Source organism: Watersipora subatra, chromosome 10, assembly GCF_963576615.1.
Source record: "Watersipora subatra chromosome 10, tzWatSuba1.1, whole genome shotgun sequence".
NCBI classification, from domain to species: domain Eukaryota; kingdom Metazoa; phylum Bryozoa; class Gymnolaemata; order Cheilostomatida; family Watersiporidae; genus Watersipora; species Watersipora subatra.
In genome coordinates, this window is record NC_088717.1 from 28,647,952 (window position 1) to 28,672,259 (window position 24,308).

The following is a 24,308-nucleotide window of genomic DNA, read 5'->3' on the forward strand; positions in this document are numbered from 1 at the left end:
TTAGTGTGTGTAGTCTATGAATAATGATCGAGAGGACAACGATGCAATCAGTTAGTGCGTGTGTCTATGAATAATGGTTGAGAGGACAATGATGCAATCAGTTAGTGCGTGTAGTCTATGAATAATGGCCGAGAGGGCAATCCCGACATACAGTGATATAACCAGCCTTCAGAATAAAAGCAGTTAGGTAACCAACACTGGCTATCAGATGCACTTGTTTGCAGGGGACACAGAGGGGAGAGACCCAATACTTTGTGCCATACAATGAGGATGGCTATAGCTATGCATCCAACATGCTGCCAGCATACACCAACCATGACTCAGCCATTATGAATAGTGATATGTATCTAACACAAGGCTACTCTGCGGGTGCTCAAAATGTCCAATGTTCTGCGTATGAATCATACAGTGAAGGGGCACAAAACCAATATACATCACAATATATGATGTCGAATTGTGCAAACCAGGTCCCTAGCTTAGAGGGTGTGCAGGGTGTGCAGGGTGTGCAGGGTGTGCAGGGTGTGCAGGGTGTGCAGGGTGTGCAGGGTGTGCAGGGTGTGCAGGGTGTGCAGGGTGTGCAGGGTGTGCAGGGTGTGCAGGGTGTGCAGGGTGTGCAGGGTGTGCAGGGTGTGCAGGGTGTGCAGGGTGTGCAGGGTGTGCAGGGTGTGCAGGGTGTGCAGGGTGTGCAGGGTGTGCAGGTGCCCTCAAGTAGCCCCATTATCATATCAGCTGGTGAATCTAGCTTATCAACAGACAGTGATGACTCTTAATTATATATATCTTTTTTTACAAATAGAACACACCTATGTATTATATATATATGTTTTTTTACAAATAGAACACACTTATGTATTATGCTTCGCAAATATTAACTGTCTACATAAATGACAGCAAAGGAAGTTTTTGATGAGATGAAACTAGTTTAAACTGTGCATATAATGTAGTCAATATCATAATACAAAAATAAAGAATCACAACAAATATAAATTTTGGTGCATATGACAATTGTGATGAACAAAAGAAGTATCATCAGCTAGTAGTTCGGGTGATATATTCCTCCCAACCTCCCGGGTAGTGCCTCACTCTAGAAAAGATGACAGACATTTGATCAGTATTCTGCTACATCTACACGTGCAGTTACAAACTTGACCTGCAAAGATTATCATAACATATCATTTTAGAAGTGAAATCCACCTAAATGACTTTTAGCTACAAATCTTAATACAAATTCAGATTTTCAAATTGTTAGCGTTTTTCCAAAAAAAATTATTGTGAGAATCCTCTTCGGCATAGATCACACGAGACCTTTATAAAAAATGTCGATAAATGGATTCTCCGTTTTCCTGTGAGCTTAACTTCACAAAATAAGTCTATAAATAATTTGCAGGTACGTACAAACTATTCATTAAATTATTTATCGATTTAACTTCATGTTGGGCACTCTTTATTAGCTTTGTATTTAGCATTGGCACTTCAGCAGCAGGCTGAATACCGTAAAACCTTTATTTGAACGCTTTGGCATTCTAGTTTTCAAACCTCTTGTCGTGGCGCTCTGTTAGAGACAACGTTCAAATAAAGGGCGGCATTGTGTTTTTCAAGCACCTTGTCAAATGATGAGAAGACAAATTTAACCTTTGCACGGGCGAATCGAATGATGCCTATATTTTGTACTCTCCTTTGGGCGGTGCGACATTAACCCTTTTGGACACAAGAAATTTACTAACTTACCTCCAACCTTTCGTAGACCATTAAATAAATATACACGGAAAAGCTGATACATGTACACCAGTCGATATCTAGTGCTTACAATTAACTGACGATGATCTTATAGCCTACGCTGCAATTCGTTTGAGCTTAAATTTTTTTTATTTTATTCTAAATTTGAAGGTGTATTTTCACCGTATAACTATATTTAATAAGGTTGCGTACAAGCTCATTGTACTCATTGATATGTTTGCTACAGTTTGCAACCAAAACTGTCTTTTTATGTGCAATAGAACAGGAGTTACGAGCGTTTATCCATAGTAAGCGGAGTTGAGATCACCACAATCATGCTATCAAATAATATGCCATGTCAGCAAATTTTATAAGTTTTATAATAGTAATTTATCAAATGCTACAAATGTATATTAAAAAAAGGGACATAAAAAAACCGTAACTATGATACATGCAGCAACAAAAATTAACATTTAAAAACAAATATTAACATTTCTGACAGTTCAATACCTTCCACAGTGTTTGCTGACCTCGACCCATCTTCTGCACAGCTGAGCTAGCCGATATTAGCGTGCAAACAATTTGCTAGCAGAGCAAAACTTTTAACCATATTTAAACCACTTTTAACTATTTTGAATAGAAACTTTTAGCGCAAATAAAGATATAATCAAAATAGCCTCAAAATGTTAGCCTCAAAATAGTAGTAGCACATTTTCCATCGTTAATGTGAAAACCTTTTCTCACGTACAATGAAGTAACAAGACATTATTAAAAAAGGAACTACTATTAACCTGGTACAGTTACTAATTATTTCTATAGTGTTGCAATCAAAGTTTTTAACGGACAAACCTAAAGACTTGAAGTACGAAAATGACTTCACTTTGATACAAACAGAAACAATAAATAAATTAATTGTTATCGATGTAACTGAGTCATTATTAGTACGGTTTTGTGGACACTTTTCTACTGATCCGCTGCTATTATGGGTTTGTAAAGATTAAAAATGTCAAATAGTATCGGTTAAATAGTATCGGTCAAATAGAAATGGCGTTCAAATAAAAGGTGGTGCTCTATCTTTTAACTCTTCTTCCAATAATAGTGGCGCTCAAATAAAGGTAACGTTAAAATAAACAAAGCGTTTAAATATAAATTTTACAGTATATATCCCACAGAAAATACTTTAAAGTCCCAGATAATGTAATGGAAGATAGATTTCATGTTATTTGTTATCTTTGTGGTGCCCATGGCAATATATTGCAAATAACTAGTTCATTTCTTTTCCTAACAATCTTAGTTAGTCTTATAAATCCCCATGTGTTTCCAGCTAATGAGTTTCTTACCCAACGAAAAGATATGTTTGCATCTATACATATGTACACGCATCTATATACAATATATATACAGTGCATAATCTGTATATACATGTATACTGTATATATACTGTATATATGTTGTATCTATATAAAATTAAAAACTAAGGTAGACTGACTTTTGATAACCAGCCTCCCACAGAACTCCGAGTGTTTTGAGACTCCTGATACCTCCGAGGCAATGTATAATGACGTTATCATCTTCTTTGCTAGGCAGTTCAACTCCATATTCCTCACGAAACTCATCAGCATTCAATCTGAACGCTTCCCCTACTTCGGCCACTGTCGTAATAAAATGCACAACGATGGACGGCTCAAAGACAATATAATTCGAGATGGCTTGAACATATTTATTACATCTGCTGAGCATTAAAAGGGAAGTTTTAAAAGGGAAGATTTAAAAGGGAAGATTTAAAAGGAAAGATTTAAAAGGGAAGATTTAAAAGGGAAGATTTAAAAGGGAAGATTTAAAAGGGAATTTTTAAAAGGGAAGATTTAAAAGGGAATTTTTAAAAGGGAAGATTTAAAAGGAAAGATTTAAAAGGGAAGATTTAAAAGGGAAGATTTAAAAGGGAATTTTTAAAAGGGAAGATTTAAAAGGGAAGATTTAAAAGGGAAGATTTAAAAGGGAAGATTTAAAAGGGAAGATTTAAAAGGGAATTTTTAAAAGGGAAGATTTAAAAGGGAAGATTTAGAAGGAAAGATTTAAAAGGAAAGATTTAAAAGGGAAGATTTAAAAGGGAAGATTTAAAAGGGAAGATTTAAAAGGGAAGATTTAAAAGGGAAGATTTAAAAGGGAAGATTTAAAAGGGAAGATTTAAAAGGGAAGATTTAAAAGGGAAGTTTTAAAAGGGAAGTTTTAAAAGGGAATTTTTAAAAGGGAAGATTTAAAAGGGAAGTTTTAAAAGGGAAGATTTAAAAGGGAAGATTTAAAAGGGAAGATTTAAAAGGGAAGATTTAAAAGGGAAGATTTAAAAGGGAAGTTTTAAAAGGGAAGTTTTAAAAGGGAAGATTTAAAAGGGAAGATTTAAAAGGGAAGATTTAAAAGGGAAGATTTAAAAGGGAATTTTTAAAAGGGAAGATTTAAAAGGGAAGTTTTAAAAGGGAAGATTTAAAAGGGAAGATTTAAAAGGGAAGTTTTAAAAGGGAAGTTTTAAAAGGGAAGTTTTAAAAGGGAAGTTTTAAAAGGGAAGATTTAAAAGGGAAGTTTTAAAAGGGAAGATTTAAAAGGGAAGATTTAAAAGGGAAGATTTAAAAGGGAAGATTTAAAAGGGAAGATTTAAAAGGGAAGATTTAAAAGGGAAGATTTAAAAGGGAAGATTTAAAAGGGAAGTTTTAAAAGGGAAGTTTTAAAAGGGAATTTTTAAAAGGGAAGATTTAAAAGGGAAGATTTAAAAGGGAAGATTTAAAAGGGAAGATTTAAAAGGGAAGATTTAAAAGGGAAGATTTAAAAGGGAAGATTTAAAAGGGAAGATTTAAAAGGGAAGTTTTAAAAGGGAAGTTTTAAAAGGGAAGATTTAAAAGGGAAGATTTAAAAGGGAAGATTTAAAAGGGAAGATTTAAAAGGGAATTTTTAAAAGGGAAGATTTAAAAGGGAAGTTTTAAAAGGGAAGATTTAAAAGGGAAGATTTAAAAGGGAAGATTTAAAAGGGAAGATTTAAAAGGGAAGATTTAAAAGGGAAGTTTTAAAAGGGAAGTTTTAAAAGGGAAGTTTTAAAAGGGAAGATTTAAAAGGGAAGATTTAAAAGGGAAGATTTAAAAGGGAAGATTTAAAAGGGAAGATTTAAAAGGGAAGATTTAAAAGGGAAGATTTAAAAGGGAAGATTTAAAAGGGAAGATTTAAAAGGGAAGATTTAAAAGGGAAGATTTAAAAGGGAAATTTTAAAAGGGAAGATTTAAAAGGGAAGATTTAAAAGGGAAGTTTTAAAAGGGAAGTTTTAAAAGGGAAGATTTAAAAGGGAAGATTTAAAAGGGAAGATTTAAAAGGGAAGATTTAAAAGGGAAGTTTTAAAAGGGAAGATTTAAAAGGGAAGATTTAAAAGGGAAGTTTTAAAAGGGAAGTTTTAAAAGGGAAGATTTAAAAGGGAAGATTTAAAAGGGAAGATTTAAAAGGGAAGATTTAAAAGGGAAGATTTAGAAGGGAAGATTTAAAAGGGAAGATTTAAAAGGGAAGATTTAAAAGGGAAGTTTTAAAAGGGAAGATTTAAAAGGGAAGTTTTAAAAGGGAAGTTTTAAAAGGGAAGTTTTAAAAGGGAAGTTTTAAAAGGGAAGATTTAAAAGGGAAGATTTAAAAGGGAAGATTTAAAAGAGAAGATTTAAAAGGGAAGTTTTAAAAGGGAAGTTTTAAAAGGGAAGTTTTAAAAGGGAAGTTTTAAAAGGGAAGATTTAAAAGGGAAGATTTAAAAGGGAAGATTTAAAAGGGAAGATTTAAAAGGGAAGATTTAAAAGGGAAGTTTTAAAAGGGAAGTTTTAAAAGGGAAGTTTTAAAAGGGAAGATTTAAAAGGGAAGATTTAAAAGGGAAGATTTAAAAGGGAAGTTTTAAGAGGGAAGTTTTAAAAGGGAAGTTTTAAAAGGGAAGTTTTAAAAGGGAAGTTTTAAAAGGGAAGTTTTAAAAGGGAAGATTTAAAAGGGAAGTTTTAAAAGGGAAGTTTTAAAAGGGAAGTTTTAAAAGGGAAGTTTTAAAAGGGAAGATTTAAAAGGGAAGATTTAAAAGGGAAGATTTAAAAGGGAAGATTTAAAAGGGAAGATTTAAAAGGGAAGATTTAAAAGGGAAGATTTAAAAGGGAAGATTTAAAAGGGAAGATTTAAAAGGGAAGATTTAAAAGGGAAGTTTTAAAAGGGAAGTTTTAAAAGGGAAGTTTTAAAAGGGAAGTTTTAAAAGGGAAGATTTAAAAGGGAAGTTTTAAAAGGGAAGTTTTAAAAGGGAAGTTTTAAAAGGGAAGTTTTAAAAGGGAAGATTTAAAAGGGAAGATTTAAAAGGGTTCGTAATATGTTTACGAAATACCTACTAATCTTATATATTAACAGTAGAAATATATTTAGCTTGCCTATAAAGCAGTTTTGGACACAAGTTTTAGACATTAGCACAAGTATTTAATCAATAGTGGTAAAAAAATAGATAACAGCAAAATGGCACGCTTTTAATTGTGATGGTGCAAATGCTTTTTTAAATATTTATCACTTTTAAAATTTTATGACAGCGCAGTTCCAGCCCGAGTTCCAACACAGTATAAACCTTTATATATCTATGAAATATCAAAAGGAAAGGCTATATTTATATTACTTGGTAATTGCTTTTCTCATCAATAAAAGAAATGTTTTGTAAAAGTCAATTATCTGAAAATGTTCATTTCTATAACTAGAAATTCCCCTGTCATACAGCCCATGACCAAAGTGATATTGGAAAAAAGAAAGGGTACTGATGGTTGAGAAATGCAATATTAGCAGTCAAATGGCACTGCAGTGCAATAGGATAACTGCAATGGTAGCTGTAATGTACCGGGTGTGGGTGTTATTATGTACAACAAACAGTAATAATGAAAGGAAAAGATTATATGTTTATATCTCTCCCCTGCAATAGGAGAAATGCAATATTAGAAGTAAAATGCACTGATATTATTAGAATAACCAATATTATTAATATAGTAATACAGTGATAATAGAAAACCAATGCACAATTTTGTTTACATTTCAAAACGTCATAGCTAACAATATCAAGAAGTTGTGATAATTATATAGATTTTTAGTAAATCTATTTAACAAAACTATTCAGAAAAAATAATAACAGTAACATATTGCCAAACATCGATGTTGTTAGTGTGACTATAACACTTCAATAGTCATCCAAACTCGTAATTAAGTATTGTAACAATCTCATAAGAATCGTTAGAAAAAAATATCGTCATTTCCTTTACTTATACTGCTTTGGACATCAGTTAGAATACAAAAGTACATGTACTCAAAAGCACAGGTGTCCTTTAGCGGGATATTGCCGAGGCCGGACCGTAATCTACACACACAAAAAACAACATGTTTTTTTGTGCGTGTAGACTACGGCTCGGCCTTGGTAGACAAAAAAACATGTTGTTTTTTGTGTGTGTAGACTACGGCTCGGCCTCGGCAATATCCCGTTAGAAGACACCTGTGCTCAAAAGTGTCCAAAATGTCAGTTACTTTGAAATCGGCAAAAAAGAAACGATTATATTACAGTACTTCTAGGTTAATTACAGAAACCTTCAGCAATTCGACAATGCTATAGACTGGTGAAATGTGCACGTTATTTTTTCGTGAAATGCGCACGACTTAATGGTTCTATTCTCTGTCGCTCGGCATTTCGTTTGCCGGTCTTAATTTTGATAAAAATAAGGCTTGGCAAGTTTTAATAACGATTTTCGGCCAAATTAATCAGTCTATTTGTGTACAATCCGATCAGATGGGTAAGTTTTAAGATGTTGTCGACAATTTACAAAAACTTATTAACATATTCAAATAGGTTTTTATGTGTTTCGTATCGTTACTATGCTTAAACGACTCCACTGAAAAATGGTTAAATTTGTTGATGAGATTTTGGTACAAGGGTTTGCGACGTTGTTGATGAATAATTTTCGTGAGTTGTGTGCACATGCATTTATTATAAAACTCTCAAACATTCGCTCCGCTCGTGTTTGGTCGTGGGATAATGTATGATAGACATATATATAATGTATGATAGACATGTATGATAGACATACATATTATGTATGATAGACATATATACTATGTATGATAGACATATATACTATGTATGATAGACATATACGATCGTCACATATACTATGTATGATAGACATATATACTATGTATGATAAACATATATACTATGTATGATAGACATATATGATAGTCATATATACTATGTATGATAGACATATATATTATGTGTGATAGACATATATGATAGTCATATATACTATGTATGATAGACATATATACTATGTGTGATAGACATATATATTATGTATGATAGACATATATATTATGTATGATAGACATATATTATGTATGATAGTCATATATACTATGTATGATAGACATATATATTATGTATGATAGACATATATACTATGTATGATACACATATATATTATGTGTGATAGACATATATGATAGACATAAATACTATGTATGATACACATATATATAATGTATGATACACATATATATTATGTATGATAGACATATATATTATGTATGATAGTCATATATTCTATGTATGATAGGCATATATATTATGTATGATAGACATATATATTATGGATGATAGTCATATATACTATGTATGATAGGCATATATATTATGTATGATAGACATATATATTATGTATGATAGACATATATATTATGTATGATAGACATATATATTATGTATGATAGTCATATATACTATGTATGATAGGCATATATATTATGTATGGTCACAATGAAAGGGAACATTTGAGTTAAATGTAAAGCCGGAGTGAGTTGTTTAAACTTAGGCTTCCCATCTTTCATGTCTGCAACTATAAATCACTTGGTTCACTTTTCATTGAACACTGCAACTATAAACCACTTGGTGCACTCTTCATTGAACACTGCAACTGCAACTATAAATCACTTGGTGCACTCTTCATTGAACACTGCAACTGCAACTATAAATCACTTGGTTCACTCTTCATTGAACACTGTAACTGCAACTATAAATCACTTGGTTCACTCTTCATTGAACACTGTAACTGCAACTATAAATCACTTGGTTCACTCTTCATTGAACACTGCAACTATAAATCACTTGGTTCACTCTTCATTGAACACTGCAACTGCAACTATAAATCACTTGGTTCACTCTTCATTGAACACTGCAACTGCAACTATAAATCACTTGGTTCATTCTTCATTGAACACTGCAACTATAAATCACTTGGTTCACTCTTCATTGAACACTGCAACTATAAATCACTTGGTGCACTCTTCATTGAACACTGCAACTGCAACTATAAATCACTTGGTTCACTCTTCATTGAATACTGCAACTGCAACTATAAATCACTTGGTGCACTCTTCATTGAACACTGCAACTGCAACTATAAATCACTTGGTTCACTCTTCATTGAACACTGCAACTATAAATCACTTGGTTCACTCTTCATTGAACACTGCAACTATAAATCACTTGGTGCACTCTTCATTGAACACTGCAACTGCAACTATAAATCACTTGGTTCACTCTTCATTGAACACTGCAACTATAAATCACTTGGTTCATTCTTCATTGAATACTGCAACTGCAACTATAAATCACTTGGTTCACTCTTCATTGAACACTGCAACTATAAATCACTTGGTTCACTCTTCATTGAACACTGCAACTATAAATCACTTGGTGCACTCTTCATTGAACACTGCAACTGCAACTATAAATCACTTGGTTCACTCTTCATTGAATACTGCAACTGCAACTATAAATCACTTGGTGCACTCTTCATTGAACACTGCAACTGCAACTATAAATCACTTGGTTCACTCTTCATTGAACACTGCAACTATAAATCACTTGGTTCACTCTTCATTGAACACTGCAACTATAAACCACTTGGTGCACTCTTCATTGAACACTGCAACTGCAACTATAAATCACTTGGTGCACTCTTCATTGAACACTGCAACTATAAATCACTTGGTTCATTCTTCATTGAATACTGCAACTGCAACTATAAATCACTTGGTTCACTCTTCATTGAACACTGCAACTATAAATCACTTGGTTCACTCTTCATTGAACACTGCAACTATAAATCACTTGGTGCACTCTTCATTGAACACTGCAACTGCAACTATAAATCACTTGGTTCACTCTTCATTGAATACTGCAACTGCAACTATAAATCACTTGGTGCACTCTTCATTGAACACTGCAACTATAAATCACTTGGTGCACTCTTCATTGAACACTGCAACTATAAATCACTTGGTTCACTCTTCATTGAACACTGCAACTGCAACTATAAATCACTTGGTGCACTCTTCATTGAACACTGCAACTGCAACTATAAATCACTTGGTTCACTCTTCATTGAACACTGCAACTATAAATCACTTGGTGCACTCTTCATTGAACACTGCAACTATAAATCACTTGGTTCACTCTTCATTGAACACTGCAACTGCAACTATAAATCACTTGGTGCACTCTTCATTGAACACTGCAACTATAAATCACTTGGTGCACTCTTCATTGAACACTGCAACTATAAATCACTTGGTTCACTCTTCATTGAACACTGCAACTATAAATCACTTGGTGCACTCTTCATTGAACACTGCAACTATAAATCACTTGGTGCACTCTTCATTGAACACTGCAACTATAAATCACTTGGTTCACTCTTCATTGAACACTGCAACTGCAACTATAAATCACTTGGTGCACTCTTCATTGAACACTGCAACTGCAACTATAAATCACTTGGTGCACTCTTCATTGAACACTGCAACTGCAACTATAAATCACTTGGTTCACTCTTCATTGAACACTGCAACTATAAATCACTTGGTGCACTCTTCATTGAACACTGCAACTATAAATCACTTGGTGCACTCTTCATTGAACACTGCAACTATAAATCACTTGGTGCACTCTTCATTGAACACTGCAACTGCAACTATAAATCACTTGGTTCACTCTTCATTGAACACTGCAACTATAAATCACTTGGTTCATTCTTCATTGAATACTGCAACTGCAACTATAAATCACTTGGTTCACTCTTCATTGAACACTGCAACTATAAACCACTTGGTGCACTCTTCATTGAACACTGCAACTGCAACTATAAATCACTTGGTTCATTCTTCATTGAACACTGCAACTATAAATCACTTGGTTCACTCTTCATTGAACACTGCAACTGCAACTATAAATCACTTGGTTCATTCTTCATTGAACACTGCAACTATAAATCACTTGGTGCACTCTTCATTGAACACTGCAACTGCAACTATAAATCACTTGGTGCACTCTTCATTGAACACTGCAACTGCAACTATAAATCACTTGGTGCACTCTTCATTGAACACTGCAACTGCAACTATAAATCACTTGGTGCACTCTTCATTGAACACTGCAACTGCAACTATAAATCACTTGGTTCATTCTTCATTGAACACTGCAACTATAAATCACTTGGTGCACTCTTCATTGAACACTGCAACTGCAACTATAAATCACTTGGTGCACTCTTCATTGAACACTGCAACTGCAACTATAAACCACTTGGTGCACTCTTCATTGAACACTGCAACTGCAACTATAAATCACTTGGTTCACTCTTCATTGAACACTGCAACTGCAACTATAAATCACTTGGTTCATTCTTCATTGAACACTGCAACTATAAATCACTTGGTGCACTCTTCATTGAACACTGCAACTGCAACTATAAATCACTTGGTGCACTCTTCATTGAACACTGCAACTGCAACTATAAATCACTTGGTTCATTCTTCATTGAACACTGCAACTATAAATCACTTGGTGCACTCTTCATTGAACACTGCAACTGCAACTATAAATCACTTGGTGCACTCTTCATTGAACACTGCAACTGCAACTATAAATCACTTGGTTCATTCTTCATTGAACACTGCAACTATAAATCACTTGGTGCACTCTTCATTGAACACTGCAACTGCAACTATAAATCACTTGGTGCGCTCTTTATTGAACACTGCAACTATAAATCACTTGGTGCACTCTTCATTGAACACTGCAACTGCAACTATAAATCACTTGGTTCACTCTTCATTGAACACTGCAACTGCAACTATAAATCACTTGGTGCACTCTTCATTGAACACTGCAACTGCAACTATAAATCACTTGGTTCACTCTTCATTGAATACTGCAACTGCAACTATAAATCACTTGGTGCACTCTTCATTGAACACTGCAACTGCAACTATAAATCACTTGGTTCACTCTTCATTGAACACTGCAACTATAAATCACTTGGTTCACTCTTCATTGAACACTGCAACTATAAATCACTTGGTGCACTCTTCATTGAACACTGCAACTGCAACTATAAATCACTTGGTTCACTCTTCATTGAACACTGCAACTATAAATCACTTGGTTCATTCTTCATTGAATACTGCAACTGCAACTATAAATCACTTGGTTCACTCTTCATTGAACACTGCAACTATAAATCACTTGGTTCACTCTTCATTGAACACTGCAACTATAAACCACTTGGTTCACTCTTCATTGAACACTGCAACTGCAACTATAAATCACTTGGTTCACTCTTCATTGAATACTGCAACTGCAACTATAAATCACTTGGTGCACTCTTCATTGAACACTGCAACTGCAACTATAAATCACTTGGTGCACTCTTCATTGAACACTGCAACTGCAACTATAAATCACTTGGTGCACTCTTCATTGAACACTGCAACTGCAACTATAAATCACTTGGTGCACTCTTCATTGAACACTGCAACTATAAATCACTTGGTTCACTCTTCATTGAACACTGCAACTATAAATCACTTGGTTCACTCTTCATTGAACACTGCAACTATAAATCACTTGGTGCACTCTTCATTGAACACTGCAACTGCAACTATAAATCACTTGGTTCACTCTTCATTGAACACTGCAAATATAAATCACTTGGTTCATTCTTCATTGAATACTGCAACTGCAACTATAAATCACTTGGTTCACTCTTCATTGAACACTGCAACTATAAATCACTTGGTTCACTCTTCATTGAACACTGCAACTATAAACCACTTGGTTCACTCTTCATTGAACACTGCAACTGCAACTATAAATCACTTGGTTCACTCTTCATTGAATACTGCAACTGCAACTATAAATCACTTGGTGCACTCTTCATTGAACACTGCAACTGCAACTATAAATCACTTGGTGCACTCTTCATTGAACACTGCAACTGCAACTATAAATCACTTGGTGCACTCTTCATTGAACACTGCAACTGCAACTATAAATCACTTGGTGCACTCTTCATTGAACACTGCAACTATAAATCACTTGGTTCACTCTTCATTGAACACTGCAACTATAAATCACTTGGTTCATTCTTCATTGAACACTGCAACTATAAATCACTTGGTGCACTCTTCATTGAACACTGCAACTATAAATCACTTGGTTCACTCTTCATTGAACACTGCAACTATAAATCACTTGGTGCACTCTTCATTGAACACTGCAACTGCAACTATAAATCACTTGGTTCATTCTTCATTGAACACTGCAACTATAAATCACTTGGTGCACTCTTCATTGAACACTGCAACTGCAACTATAAATCACTTGGTGCACTCTTCATTGAACACTGCAACTATAAATCACTTGGTTCACTCTTCATTGAACACTGCAACTGCAACTATAAATCACTTGGTTCACTCTTCATTGAACACTGCAATTATCATCTATAGCTCCATGTTATGGCGATTTAATTGTTTGGTGGAACTTTTTAAGGTAGACGATTGGAAAATTGACACCATTTAAAGAGATATCGCCAATCGTATAAACGATATAATTATGTAATGGCAATTTATCTCCGACCTGACGATTGTCAGAGTAAGTCATGCTGAAACTGAAATCCACAGACCTTCTAGTCTTATAATACACCCATTCCATGTCCTTCCACACACGCGGGCATTCATGAAATAAATGTTTCTAATTATCATAAACACGAAACAGTTTCCTTTTAAAATGAACCATACAAAAAATATCAGCAAAAACTTACATGTGTTTTATGTAATAATGATATCGCAATAATAATATCAATAAATCAATATCACGAATTGGCTATTTGCTATCTCAAATCATCTGATGATTTTTGGAAATGGAGAAGCTTTAATATCAACATATCTAAAAGATATGGAGGTCATTGAACGATATTCCTAGGTGTGTCTAAACATCGATTCCAACCATGTAACTATAGAGTGTAAGTTAGGGCAAGATGAAATACAAATTACTTGGTACATTTGTAGCTCCAGGCATCATTCCAGTTCGCGCTGTCTCTTTAACTGTTCTCACATCAAAGAGTTGCACCTCTTTAGCTCTAATAAGGGACATTAACTCCTCATAGTTTACATCTGTCCATGGACGCAGTTTCTCGATATCTTCCGTGTCTTCTACACAAAAAAACTTTACACAAAGTAAATGATGCACGAATATAAAAGTTTCGGCTGCTAAATTAGCTAACCAGACTCAAGGCAGCTAAACAAAACATAAACAATTTTGTCTGAAGATCATTTCAAGTTTGAAGTAAAATGAGCATGAAGTTGTAGCTGGATGCTTGTATGAGTCAGCAGCTGGCAGCTTTCTGATTAAAAATACTTTAAAATCAGCTTTCTTCTTTATTACCGCAAAATTATAGAAGAAAGAAGAAAAGCTGCTAGCTAGCAGCTAGCTAGCTGCTAGCTAGCTGCTAGCTATTAGACAAAAGAAACTTTTAATAGATTTAAATTAGAAAAACAGCACAAACAAAAAGTTAGAGGCATTCCTTATAAATTGTGGAGCTCATTAAATTAGAAAATTTCTGATTCGGCTCTAGTCTGGAAACATAACATCTGTTCATTTAACTGCTCGACTCGTCCTAAATCTGACATGAGACACAACAAGGAGCAATCACTTCACAGAAACCTGCCACAATACTAGTTGAAATCTTATTTAATAAACAATACATGTCCTTGTCAATGTTCATAAACTTTTATCCATTTAGTACATAAAAATTTACAGCAAATATCAGAGGCTTAAATATCAAAAGACTTCCAAAACGTAATAAAATGGTAATTTGTGATCTCAGCCAAGTGTGTTTGTTATTCTTAGTATGGCTGGAGAAGTTAACAAGAAGATTTTGCCAATCTTCCTTTATCTGATGATTATGGTGTGCTCCTAAATCATATTGCATAGTGACCTATTATGGTGTGCTCCTAAATCATATTGCATAGTGACCTATTATGAATTGAAAATGTGGTGCTGCTAGGAGCGCTTACAAAAATATTATCTATCTCTCAGTCTGATCTATGAAATAGCTGTATATTTGGAGCATTTTACAAAAATATGATCGAAATATTCTCATAACGGCTCTGCATAAATGGCAGAAAAAATTTTTTTTTTAGGTCCGAGCATAAGCATAACCAGTTTTTCAGCTACTTCAAGACTGCTCGTGCAGTCAATTCACGCAACAGTATGCCAACACCATATGCATTAGAGAGCAGTTCTACAAGCATGCAGTTACACAGCTCTACAGTACGTATTACTAATATTGCATTATGAACAAGTAATAAGCATCGACTGATGTATATTTACCACCAATAACCTACTCAACAGCTGAACCTACTGACAAAACATGTCCTGCTTATTTCTAAATAGTAGCATGATAAGAAAACTCCCTATAACCTTTAATTCTGAATAATTTTCTTAAAAGTTGGTGCACAGTAAAATAATGGCACAAAATTATAATATATTCCTTAGCAAATGTAGCCAGGCTTTTTTAAAATTCCATTTCAATTTACTTTTTCAGGGCCAGGACACCATGTCTAACATGGCGCCTTCTACAAATGCAGGCTATACAATTCAGGTGAAATAGTGTATCGCAGTGAAATGAGTTCATATAAGTCTAGAGCAAGACAAACTAAAAGAGTCAGTCTTTTAATTTTTAGGTTAATTAAAAAAAAGAAATTGCATGAATTGTTTGAATCATACTCCGATACCTTTAAAGAGCAACCAAACATGTGGTCAGTTTTAAACCTCGCCAAACTCTAATGTGTAAAAAAGAACTTGATTGAATTACAGCAAACATAAAGATACCATTTGTTAAGAGACCTGCTCTATATATTAAACCATTCTTTTACATCTAATATTTGTATAAGAATTCACTGTATTCCCACAACCAAAAACGAGCAAAGCGATTGTTTTCCCATCACCAAACACGAGCAAAGCGATTGTTTGGGAGATTTATGATAAATGCACATGTGCACACAACTCTCGAAAAATTATCCGTTCACGGCCGTTACCAAACTCTTGTACCAAAATCTCTTCAACAAATTTAACCATTTTTGTGTAGAGTGGTTCAAGTATAATAACGATACAAAACACATACAAACCTATTTAAACATGTTACCAAGTCTTTGAAAGGTTACCGAAGTATCCTAAAACTAATACATCTGATCAGATGATACATAAATAGACAGATTAATTTAGCCTAAAATCGAAATAGAAACTTGAGAAGCTTTTTTTAATCAAATTAGGCCGGCCAACGAAACGCCAATAAGGCCGTGCCACAGATAGTATAACAATTAAGTCGTCCAAATTTCACGAGAAAAACGTGCACATTTCACCAGTCTATGGAATTGTTCAATTGCCTAAGGTCTCTGTAATTAACTTAGAGGTACTTAAAAGTGATTGTTTCTTTTTTGCCGATTTTATTATTCGAATTAATTATTTGATTTTATAAAGAAATTACTAAAATATTTAATTATAAGAACAAATAATCATTAGAATTTACCGTACAACATCGAAGTATATAATGACTAGCTGCATTACCCGTCTACAGGAGCAGATTCACGGGCAGCATAAGGTTTATTGAGAGTTGGCTTTCATACCGTAAAACAACTCCAAATATGCAGTTACATCTTCCTCTCTCCATCTCTCCCTCTTTCTCCCCTCTCTCTCTCTCCCTCCCTCTTCTCCCTCTTTCTCTCCCTCTCTCTCCCTCTCTCCTCCTCGCTCTCCCTCTCTCTCTCCTTCTCTCCCTCTTTCCCCTCTCTCCCCTCTCCCTCTCTCCCCTCTCTCTCCCTCCCTCTTTCTCTCCCTCTCTCTCCCCCTCTCCTCCTCCCTCTCCCTCTCTCTCCCCCTCTCCCCTCTTTCTCCCTCCCTCTTCCCCCTCTCTCTCCCTCCCTCTTTCTCTCCCTCTCTCTCTCCTTCTCCCCTTCTCTTCCTCTTTCCCCTCTCTCCCTCTCTCCCTCTCTCCGTCTCTCCCCTCTCTCTCCCTCCCTCTTCCCCCTCTCCCTCTCCCCCCTCTTCTCCTCGCTCTCCCTCTCTCTCTCTCCCCCCCTTTCCTCCTCGCTCTCCCTCCCTCTCTCTCTCTCTCCCTTTCTCTCTCCCTTAGTTCAACGCAACACATGCAGTTAGACAACATTTTTGGTTTTTCTGTCGGGCGTATGAAGAAACAGTTTTCGTCGTGTGCCTACTTTTGAGCAGGTGACGTATAGCTGGTCATGGCTGATGCAGGGTGACAGTAAGTCGATAGCAGCTGCTCTCTTTCTTTTGACAATAGCGTATCGCAACCCTCGAAGTACTCGTGAAAGTTCTGTAATAGTAAGTTACAGTAGGCCTACTCGTAGCTGGAAAAAATTAGTAACTCGGCTGCTGAAGGAAATGAACATGACCCACTATCACGAACAGCGGCAAATCCAACGTTATTAAGTAGTGGAGATGTGGCAATTCATAGACAATACAACGTCGTATAAGAAACACTTACCTTTTTGATGTGGAAATTTAGTAGGTGAAAAACGCGTTTTTCCAGTGGCTCAAAGAAACAAACGTTTACGTGACCTTCTCGGTACACGTTGGCAGTAAATATTAATTGCATGTAAATAACTACTCGTTAATTTATTTTATTTAATGAATAGTACATTTGTATAAGCTGTATAGACACCTTTGTATAGGCCGCAGAACTCGGGAAAGGTGTTTTCGAACACGGCAGAAAATGTGCCGTTTAAAAAGCGTGCTAACCGGGGATTTCGCTTAATGCGCTCGAGCGGTGAAAGAAAAACAACAGAATCGCCACACCTTTATATAAGCCGCTTGGCTCAAATCGTCAGAGAAAAGTAGCGGCTAATAGTCCATATTACGAAATTACGATAATTAGTACTCATATTAATTCGGTTGGCTTCGTTTGACCGAATGGAAAAAAAAGACCGCTCTATAATTTATTTACCGTTACTACACATATTAATTCAGTTCGCTTCGTACGACCGAAATTCGTACGACCGAAATTCGTACGACGATAAAAGAAAAGACCGCTCTATAAAGCAGACAGATACACAGATAGATAGATAGACAGACAACGATTGCCGTTTATATAGGAGATTGCATTGTCTAATTGCCGAAGGTTTCTTTAATTAACGTAGACAGTTTGAGGCGTAGACCGATTTACAGGTATGAAAATGTGGTACACAGTTTATTAGCCTATGTTTTTTGTCCAATTACCGAAGGTTTCATTAAATTATCTAGAACATTAGCCAGATTTCTTTACATCTTATCTACAAGCTAGGGCCGCACTACAACGCCCCTTTGTGACAAGAATATTTCTTTATTTTACTCCAGTTTGCAGAAACCTTCCAGACGCGTTAATGCTAATGCTTGCTTTCTGTTACATACATCACTGTCAAAACCATTCTACATTCAACACAACCAACTTTCAACTTTCCAACACCACTTTCAAACCTTGTATATTACACGGCAGCTTGCCATTTTACTTTTAATATTGCATTTCAGAGATATAATAAACATATTTCGTTATTGCTGTTGTTAGTTAAATTATGTACAGCAGGTTAGGCCTACAGCTTGAATTAATATTTATTTTATTGTCTTAAAACATACTTAGGTTTGAGATAGTAATAGATTAGGTCTGAATTTTATACGACCTTTTGTTTTGCATAATTGACCTTTTGAATTTCATTTCAAAACAACTTGACAACTACCATGGACATACAACCTCCCAGAACACGACATCGTCGCAGTGGCCGTCCATGTGTCTCCCAATTATTACGGAGGAGGAGAAATAGAAGGTCCTCACAGCAACCATCAACATCAAATGCTAATGTTTAACAACACGCTACTCAAAATAATAACTACAACTCATCTGATTCAGAGAATTCTTTAGTACTAAAGAATTCTCCTTTTGTAGAATTCTGACCTTTTGTAGCTACTTTTTCAACAACCAGCAGTACCCTTTCTTTTTTCTATCATCACTTTGGTCGTGGGCTGTATGGCAAGGGAATTCTAGTTTATTTTACAGCCCGAAGCATGTGACAACTATATAATAAATACTACCAGTAATTACATATAACAGTAAAACAAAAACAACACGTAATAGAAATTTAAAAGAAAATCCAATTCTAGTTATGCTCACTAAACTCGTACAAGAACATGAAACCACAGAAAGGGAACAATGAATTGTGGGTAAGCTCAAGTTGAATCTACACTGAGGGGTCAGTACTTACTTAGCTCCTGATAACCCTTCCAGCCTCCACGATAATGACGAGCTCTACAATAAACAGAGCTAGCAAGGATCTATGATGACTGAATAAGGAAAATGGCATGAAAAACTTTACAGTATTGCAGACACTGAATAACACTCTTACAGGACCTATGGCTTAACTTTGAGTTGGTGAACTTCGCTAACAGGTCACCCTAGTGAATTGAGTGCTAATAGAAGGTCACCCTAGTGAATTGAGTGCTAATAGAAGGTCACCCTAGTGAATTGTGTGCTAATAGAAGGTCACCCTAGTGAATTGAGTGCTAATAGAAGGTCACCCTAGTGAATTGAGTGCTAATAGAAGGTCATCCTAGTGAATTGAGTGCTAATAGAAGGTCACCCTAGTGAATTGAGTGCTAATAGAAGGTCACCCTAGTGAATTGAGTGCTAATAGAAGGTCACCCTAGTGAATTGAGTGCTAATAGAAGGTCACCTTATTGAATTTAAAACCAAAAATAATTGCCCGCTAAACTTTACTAGATGTTATAAATTGAGCAAGTTTTACCAGAATATATGAAGTAAAATGTACTTACAGAACAAATCCTGCTTCATGAAGAGCCTTCACTACTTGAGAGCTCCTTATCCCTGAACAACAGTGAATGATAAAGTTCTGCTCAAATTTCCCCGGCATTTCTACCTGATACTTAGCCTTAAACTCATCCGCAGACAGTTTGACCGCTTCAACAAGTTCAGATGCTAGAAAATAAAACATTGTCACACTTCTACAAAATTGACATACAATATATACCGGTATCAACATTTATGACATATTATATACATGTATGTCGTACATAATATTAATATTATAATATATTGTTATTAATATTGTAATACAACATTAATAGCAATATTATTATAATACAGATTATATAAATATTTAATATATATTATATGTCATATCAATTATTGAACATCTATAATATATATATTAATCAGATTATAGATGTCTATAATATATATTGATATAGAATGTTTGTAAGCACATTAAATGAGATCCTGAAGTATTGGTGTGTCCTTACCAGGAATATTGGTAGCTCCTGGCATCTGGCCTGTTTTATTCACTTCTTCTGGTGTCCGTAAATCAAACAGAAAGAGCTCTTTATTTCTTATACCAGAAAGAAGTTGAGCAGATGAGACTTCGTCCCAAGGCCGTGGAGGTTCTCTTTGCTCTGTTGAATACTTGTTTCCTAATAGAAAATGAAGCTTTCAAAATTTGATATCGTTTACAGTTATGAATTTGGTTGATATTATTGTCAGGTAGACATAGACAACAGAATTCTATAATAAAAATTTATATTACGAAAGAAATAAGATACGAAACATTAGAACTGAGAGATTTTCAGAGAACCGTTTTATTTACATTTTAGCACAATTATTGATTAGGATATCGGACAAAATGTAAAATACACCACAAATACCCGGTAACTCACCAAAATGTAAAGTACACCACAAATACCCGGTAACTCACCAAAATGACTCCTTGTCAAGGCTTTAAAAAGATGCGTTTGAAGTGAAAACTGTGGCACAGTCCTCAACCCTGTCGAAACAGTTCGCACTTGTTGAGATCGGCATGCCAGTGATAAGGAATTTCTCAGAGCCAACTTTAAAGCCTGGTGTGCCATTATGAGTTCCCTGAATGCTAAAAGGTATGCGTCAATACAGTGCCAATTTCCAACAGGTACTTGATTGTTACATATGCAAATTGTAAAACAATCTAAAATAGCACCTTAGTGATTTTCATTTAAGTAATGGTATTGAAAAATAGGTATTTGAGAGTTAGAGACTCAAACTGTTATATGATATCTGGTACTCCTAATTATAGGAGCCACCTTATACAAAAGGTAGGTAGGTGGCTACTGATATATCTATATAATATAATATACTGTAAAAATATCAAGTACAGCTTTCAATACTTTTATTGCAATAGATTGCAATATAAATAGTTCTAGTTCATAGTTTTTTCTATGACAAGCTACAGCTAAATGCTTTCTAATACAGCAAGAAAAACGAAAGGTAAGTTTAGCGAAATAAGAGACAAAACATCAACTATAGCTATATATTTGAGTATAGCTTCTGCGAGTATAAAGAAGAACGACCAACTCTCCGAATTTTGAAGGTCGCCAAAACATAGAAATTCGATTATTTAAAAACGAGTTTTAAAAAGGGCATCTACAACATGTTTTAATGCTATTTCATAGCTCTAGGTTCAATTGTTTTCAATATCTTTCTTCATGCCTATGTAGAGTAATATCTTTCTTCATGCCTATGTAGAGTAATATCTTTCTTCATGCCTATGTAGAGTAATATCTTTCTTCATGCCTATGTAGAGTAATATCTTTCTTCATGCCTATGTAGAGTAATATCTTTCTTCATGCCTATGTAGAGTAATATCTTTCTTCATGCCTATGTAGAGTAATTATGATCTCTGAGTACTGCACCAATCAGGGACAGTTCCAAGAAAAGAAATTTAAACATTTCTATGGAGGAATCTATATGGACAGAGTTATACATGAACTATACATGTATTTTATTCGCAGAGAAACATAAGCACAAATATATTATTCTGTGAATCCAAGTGGCAACAGAGTGAAAAACCTTCGCATGTGTATAGCATGTGTATAGCATGTGCATAGCGCGTGTATAGCTTGTGTGTAGCGTGTGTATAGCATGTGTATAGCATGTGTATAGCGTGTGTATAGCATGTGTGTAGCATGTGTATAGCATGTGTGTAGCATGTGTATAGCATGTGTGTAGCATGTGTATAGCATGTGTGTAGCATGTGTATAGCTTGTGTGTAGCGTGTGTATAGCATGTGTATAGCATGTGTATAGCGTGTGTATAGCATGTGTGTAGCATGTGTATAGCATGTGTGTAGCATGTGTAAACGTATCTGCAAATCAAATCGCATGCCATAATCTATAAATTAAAATCATCATTGTCCATTTCATCAATTTCGGTATTAGAAGTTGTTGGAGGCGATTGCCCAGTAAAAAACTGCAAGAGCGACTTTTGATGATGACCTGCTGAATTCTAAAGAAATTGTGATAACCTTGAACAATTTGGTAAAGCATTGCGAAGTATTGACAATGAGTGCAATTCCAACTCCCGATAATGGTTACAAAAAGTTAGGAAATCAGCTATTTTTACTGACTACACCTAGTAACTAGTTTGTAAATTTATGTAGCTTTATTCTTTTTAAAAAAAGCCAAAATTGTTCGCAGATTTTAACCATTCACGAGATTGTCTGCCCGCAAATTCGTAAATTTTTAAATTCATCAAATAATATCATCCTGTAGAGTATTTTGTATGCAAGAACATTAACGATATAATTTAATTGTTACGGTGTACTACAATAGTAAAAATCTTTTCTTGACTGCACATCTCTAGTACCTTTTAACAAGATGAACAATTATGAGTTTGATTAATGAGCCATCCTCTCAGTCGCAATATTTTATTACTTGTAGACTACCTTCATGAACTTTAGGATATAATGTTATAAGTGATGCATCAAACAGTTAAAACACCGGATTGGCTGGTGTTTTTACCTGTTTTTGCATCACTTATTTTTCAGCTGTTAACTAACCCCCGCAAACAATGACTGCAGCTCTAGACGTAGTCGAAGATGAAGTGTTGAACACTATGAAGCGCTACAGCAGATTTATGTTGGAATAATTTGTAAGCATTATTTTAAAAAGATAAACAGGCTTGTATGATAAAATTATAGGTTTAGACATCTTTAAACACCAAGCTAAACTGAACTGGTGAACTTCAACCTTTTGCAAGTTGTGGTGGGTCTAAAAAAAAGCATGACGGCGGATGGTATAGTTGGGACTCAAAAGTGAGCTAGATCATAATACAAGTAGGCATCCGACTTCATTAACCCATTTACAGGTGTGATCTATGTGAGAATATGTACAGAATACATGTTACTCTGAGCTATAACGGGTCAGCATAAAACAAGCAAAAATCATGAAACACATTGGTGCTCATTACAAGCCTGTATTCAACGCGTAGCATATAGAATAGAACGCCCAGGGATATTAATATTCACCAAGGAGTATTATCCTACTTAGTGAAGAGCCTTCACTACTAGAAAGCTATGTAACACGGAAGCAAAGTCGAGTTTATCAAGAGGTCAGGGCAGCAGACTGACAAACACCTGCAGACTTAACCCCAACAAGGTCTCCTGCAGCAAACGAAACCTTGTAATTACAGCGAACAGCCATTTAACTCAACCTCAAAGAAACCACCAACAATAAAAGTTGCAAGACAGAAATCAAGAACACAGAGAGTTGTGTAGCAGCAACAGCATCCCAACACTCTTCAAGAGTTATTAAAGGCTGATGAGGATCCAAAGCTATAACGTCTAATAAATGACAGTTACTTATGGACAGACACACTGTGCTAACAGCATACGGACAGACTCACTGTGCTTACAGCATATGGACAGACTCATTGTGCTTACAGCATACGGACAGACTCACTGTACTTACAGCATACAGACAGACGCGCTGTGCTTACAACATACGGAAAGACTAACTGTGCTTACAGCATATGGAAAGACTCACTGCGCTTACAGCATACAGACAGACTCACTGTGCTTACAGCATAAGGACAGACTCGCTGTGCTTACAGAATATGGACAGACTCACTGTGCTTACAGCATACAGACAGACTCATTGTGCTTACAGCATACAGACAGACTCACTGTGCTTACAGCATACGAACAGACTCACTGTGCTTACAGCATAAGGACAGACTCACTGTGCTCACAGCTTATGGATAGACTCACTGTGCTTACAGCATATGGACAGACTCACTGTGCTTACAGCATACAGACAGACTCATTGTGCTTACAGCATACGGACAGACTCACTGTGTTCACAGCAT

General features: G+C 35.3%; 2 protein-coding genes across 5 annotated transcripts in view; one reads left to right on the plus strand and one right to left on the minus strand.

The window, feature by feature from the left end:
* Positions 1 to 788, plus strand: part of LOC137406510 (UDP-GalNAc:beta-1,3-N-acetylgalactosaminyltransferase 2-like) — a 60,882-nt gene extending 60,094 nt beyond the window's left edge. For both annotated transcript variants that reach the window (XM_068093097.1, XM_068093096.1), the window contains one exon: positions 225 to 788. In XM_068093097.1, coding sequence (XP_067949198.1) covers positions 225 to 770 — 546 coding nt within the window. In that variant the 3' untranslated portion in view covers positions 771 to 788. The remainder of the gene's footprint in view (positions 1 to 224) is intronic.
* LOC137406511 (uncharacterized) lies at positions 789 to 21,053 on the minus strand. 3 transcript variants are annotated; one of them, XM_068093099.1, is made up of 7 exons: positions 20,887 to 21,053; positions 20,438 to 20,605; positions 19,952 to 20,114; positions 19,384 to 19,427; positions 14,125 to 14,280; positions 3,206 to 3,368; positions 791 to 1,084 (listed from the first exon to the last, which is right to left on the minus strand). In XM_068093099.1, exons 1-7 carry the CDS (start codon positions 21,038 to 21,040, stop codon positions 1,030 to 1,032), a joined length of 903 nt encoding a protein of 300 aa, XP_067949200.1. In that variant the 5' UTR covers positions 21,041 to 21,053; the 3' UTR covers positions 791 to 1,029. The 3 variants fall into 3 exon arrangements, with proteins under 3 accessions (XP_067949201.1, XP_067949200.1, XP_067949199.1); XM_068093098.1 differs by having other exon boundaries at positions 794 to 1,084; positions 14,125 to 14,283; XM_068093100.1 differs by lacking the exon at positions 14,125 to 14,280 and having other exon boundaries at positions 789 to 1,084.
* Between the last annotated feature and the right edge of the window lie 3,255 nt (positions 21,054 to 24,308).

Bases quoted from the DNA above. Each gene is read 5' to 3' on its own strand.
- LOC137406511 (XM_068093098.1), bottom strand. From the start codon at position 21,040: ATGGCACACCAGGCTTTAAAGTTGGCTCTGAGAAATTCCTTATCACTG. The intron at 20,606-20,886 runs GTGAGTTACCGG...ATTTTCTATTAG, and splicing joins CTTGACAAGGAGTCATTTTG to GAAACAAGTATTCAACAGAG. The intron at 20,115-20,437 runs GTAAGGACACAC...TTTATTTTCTAG, and splicing joins AGGAGCTACCAATATTCCTG to CATCTGAACTTGTTGAAGCG.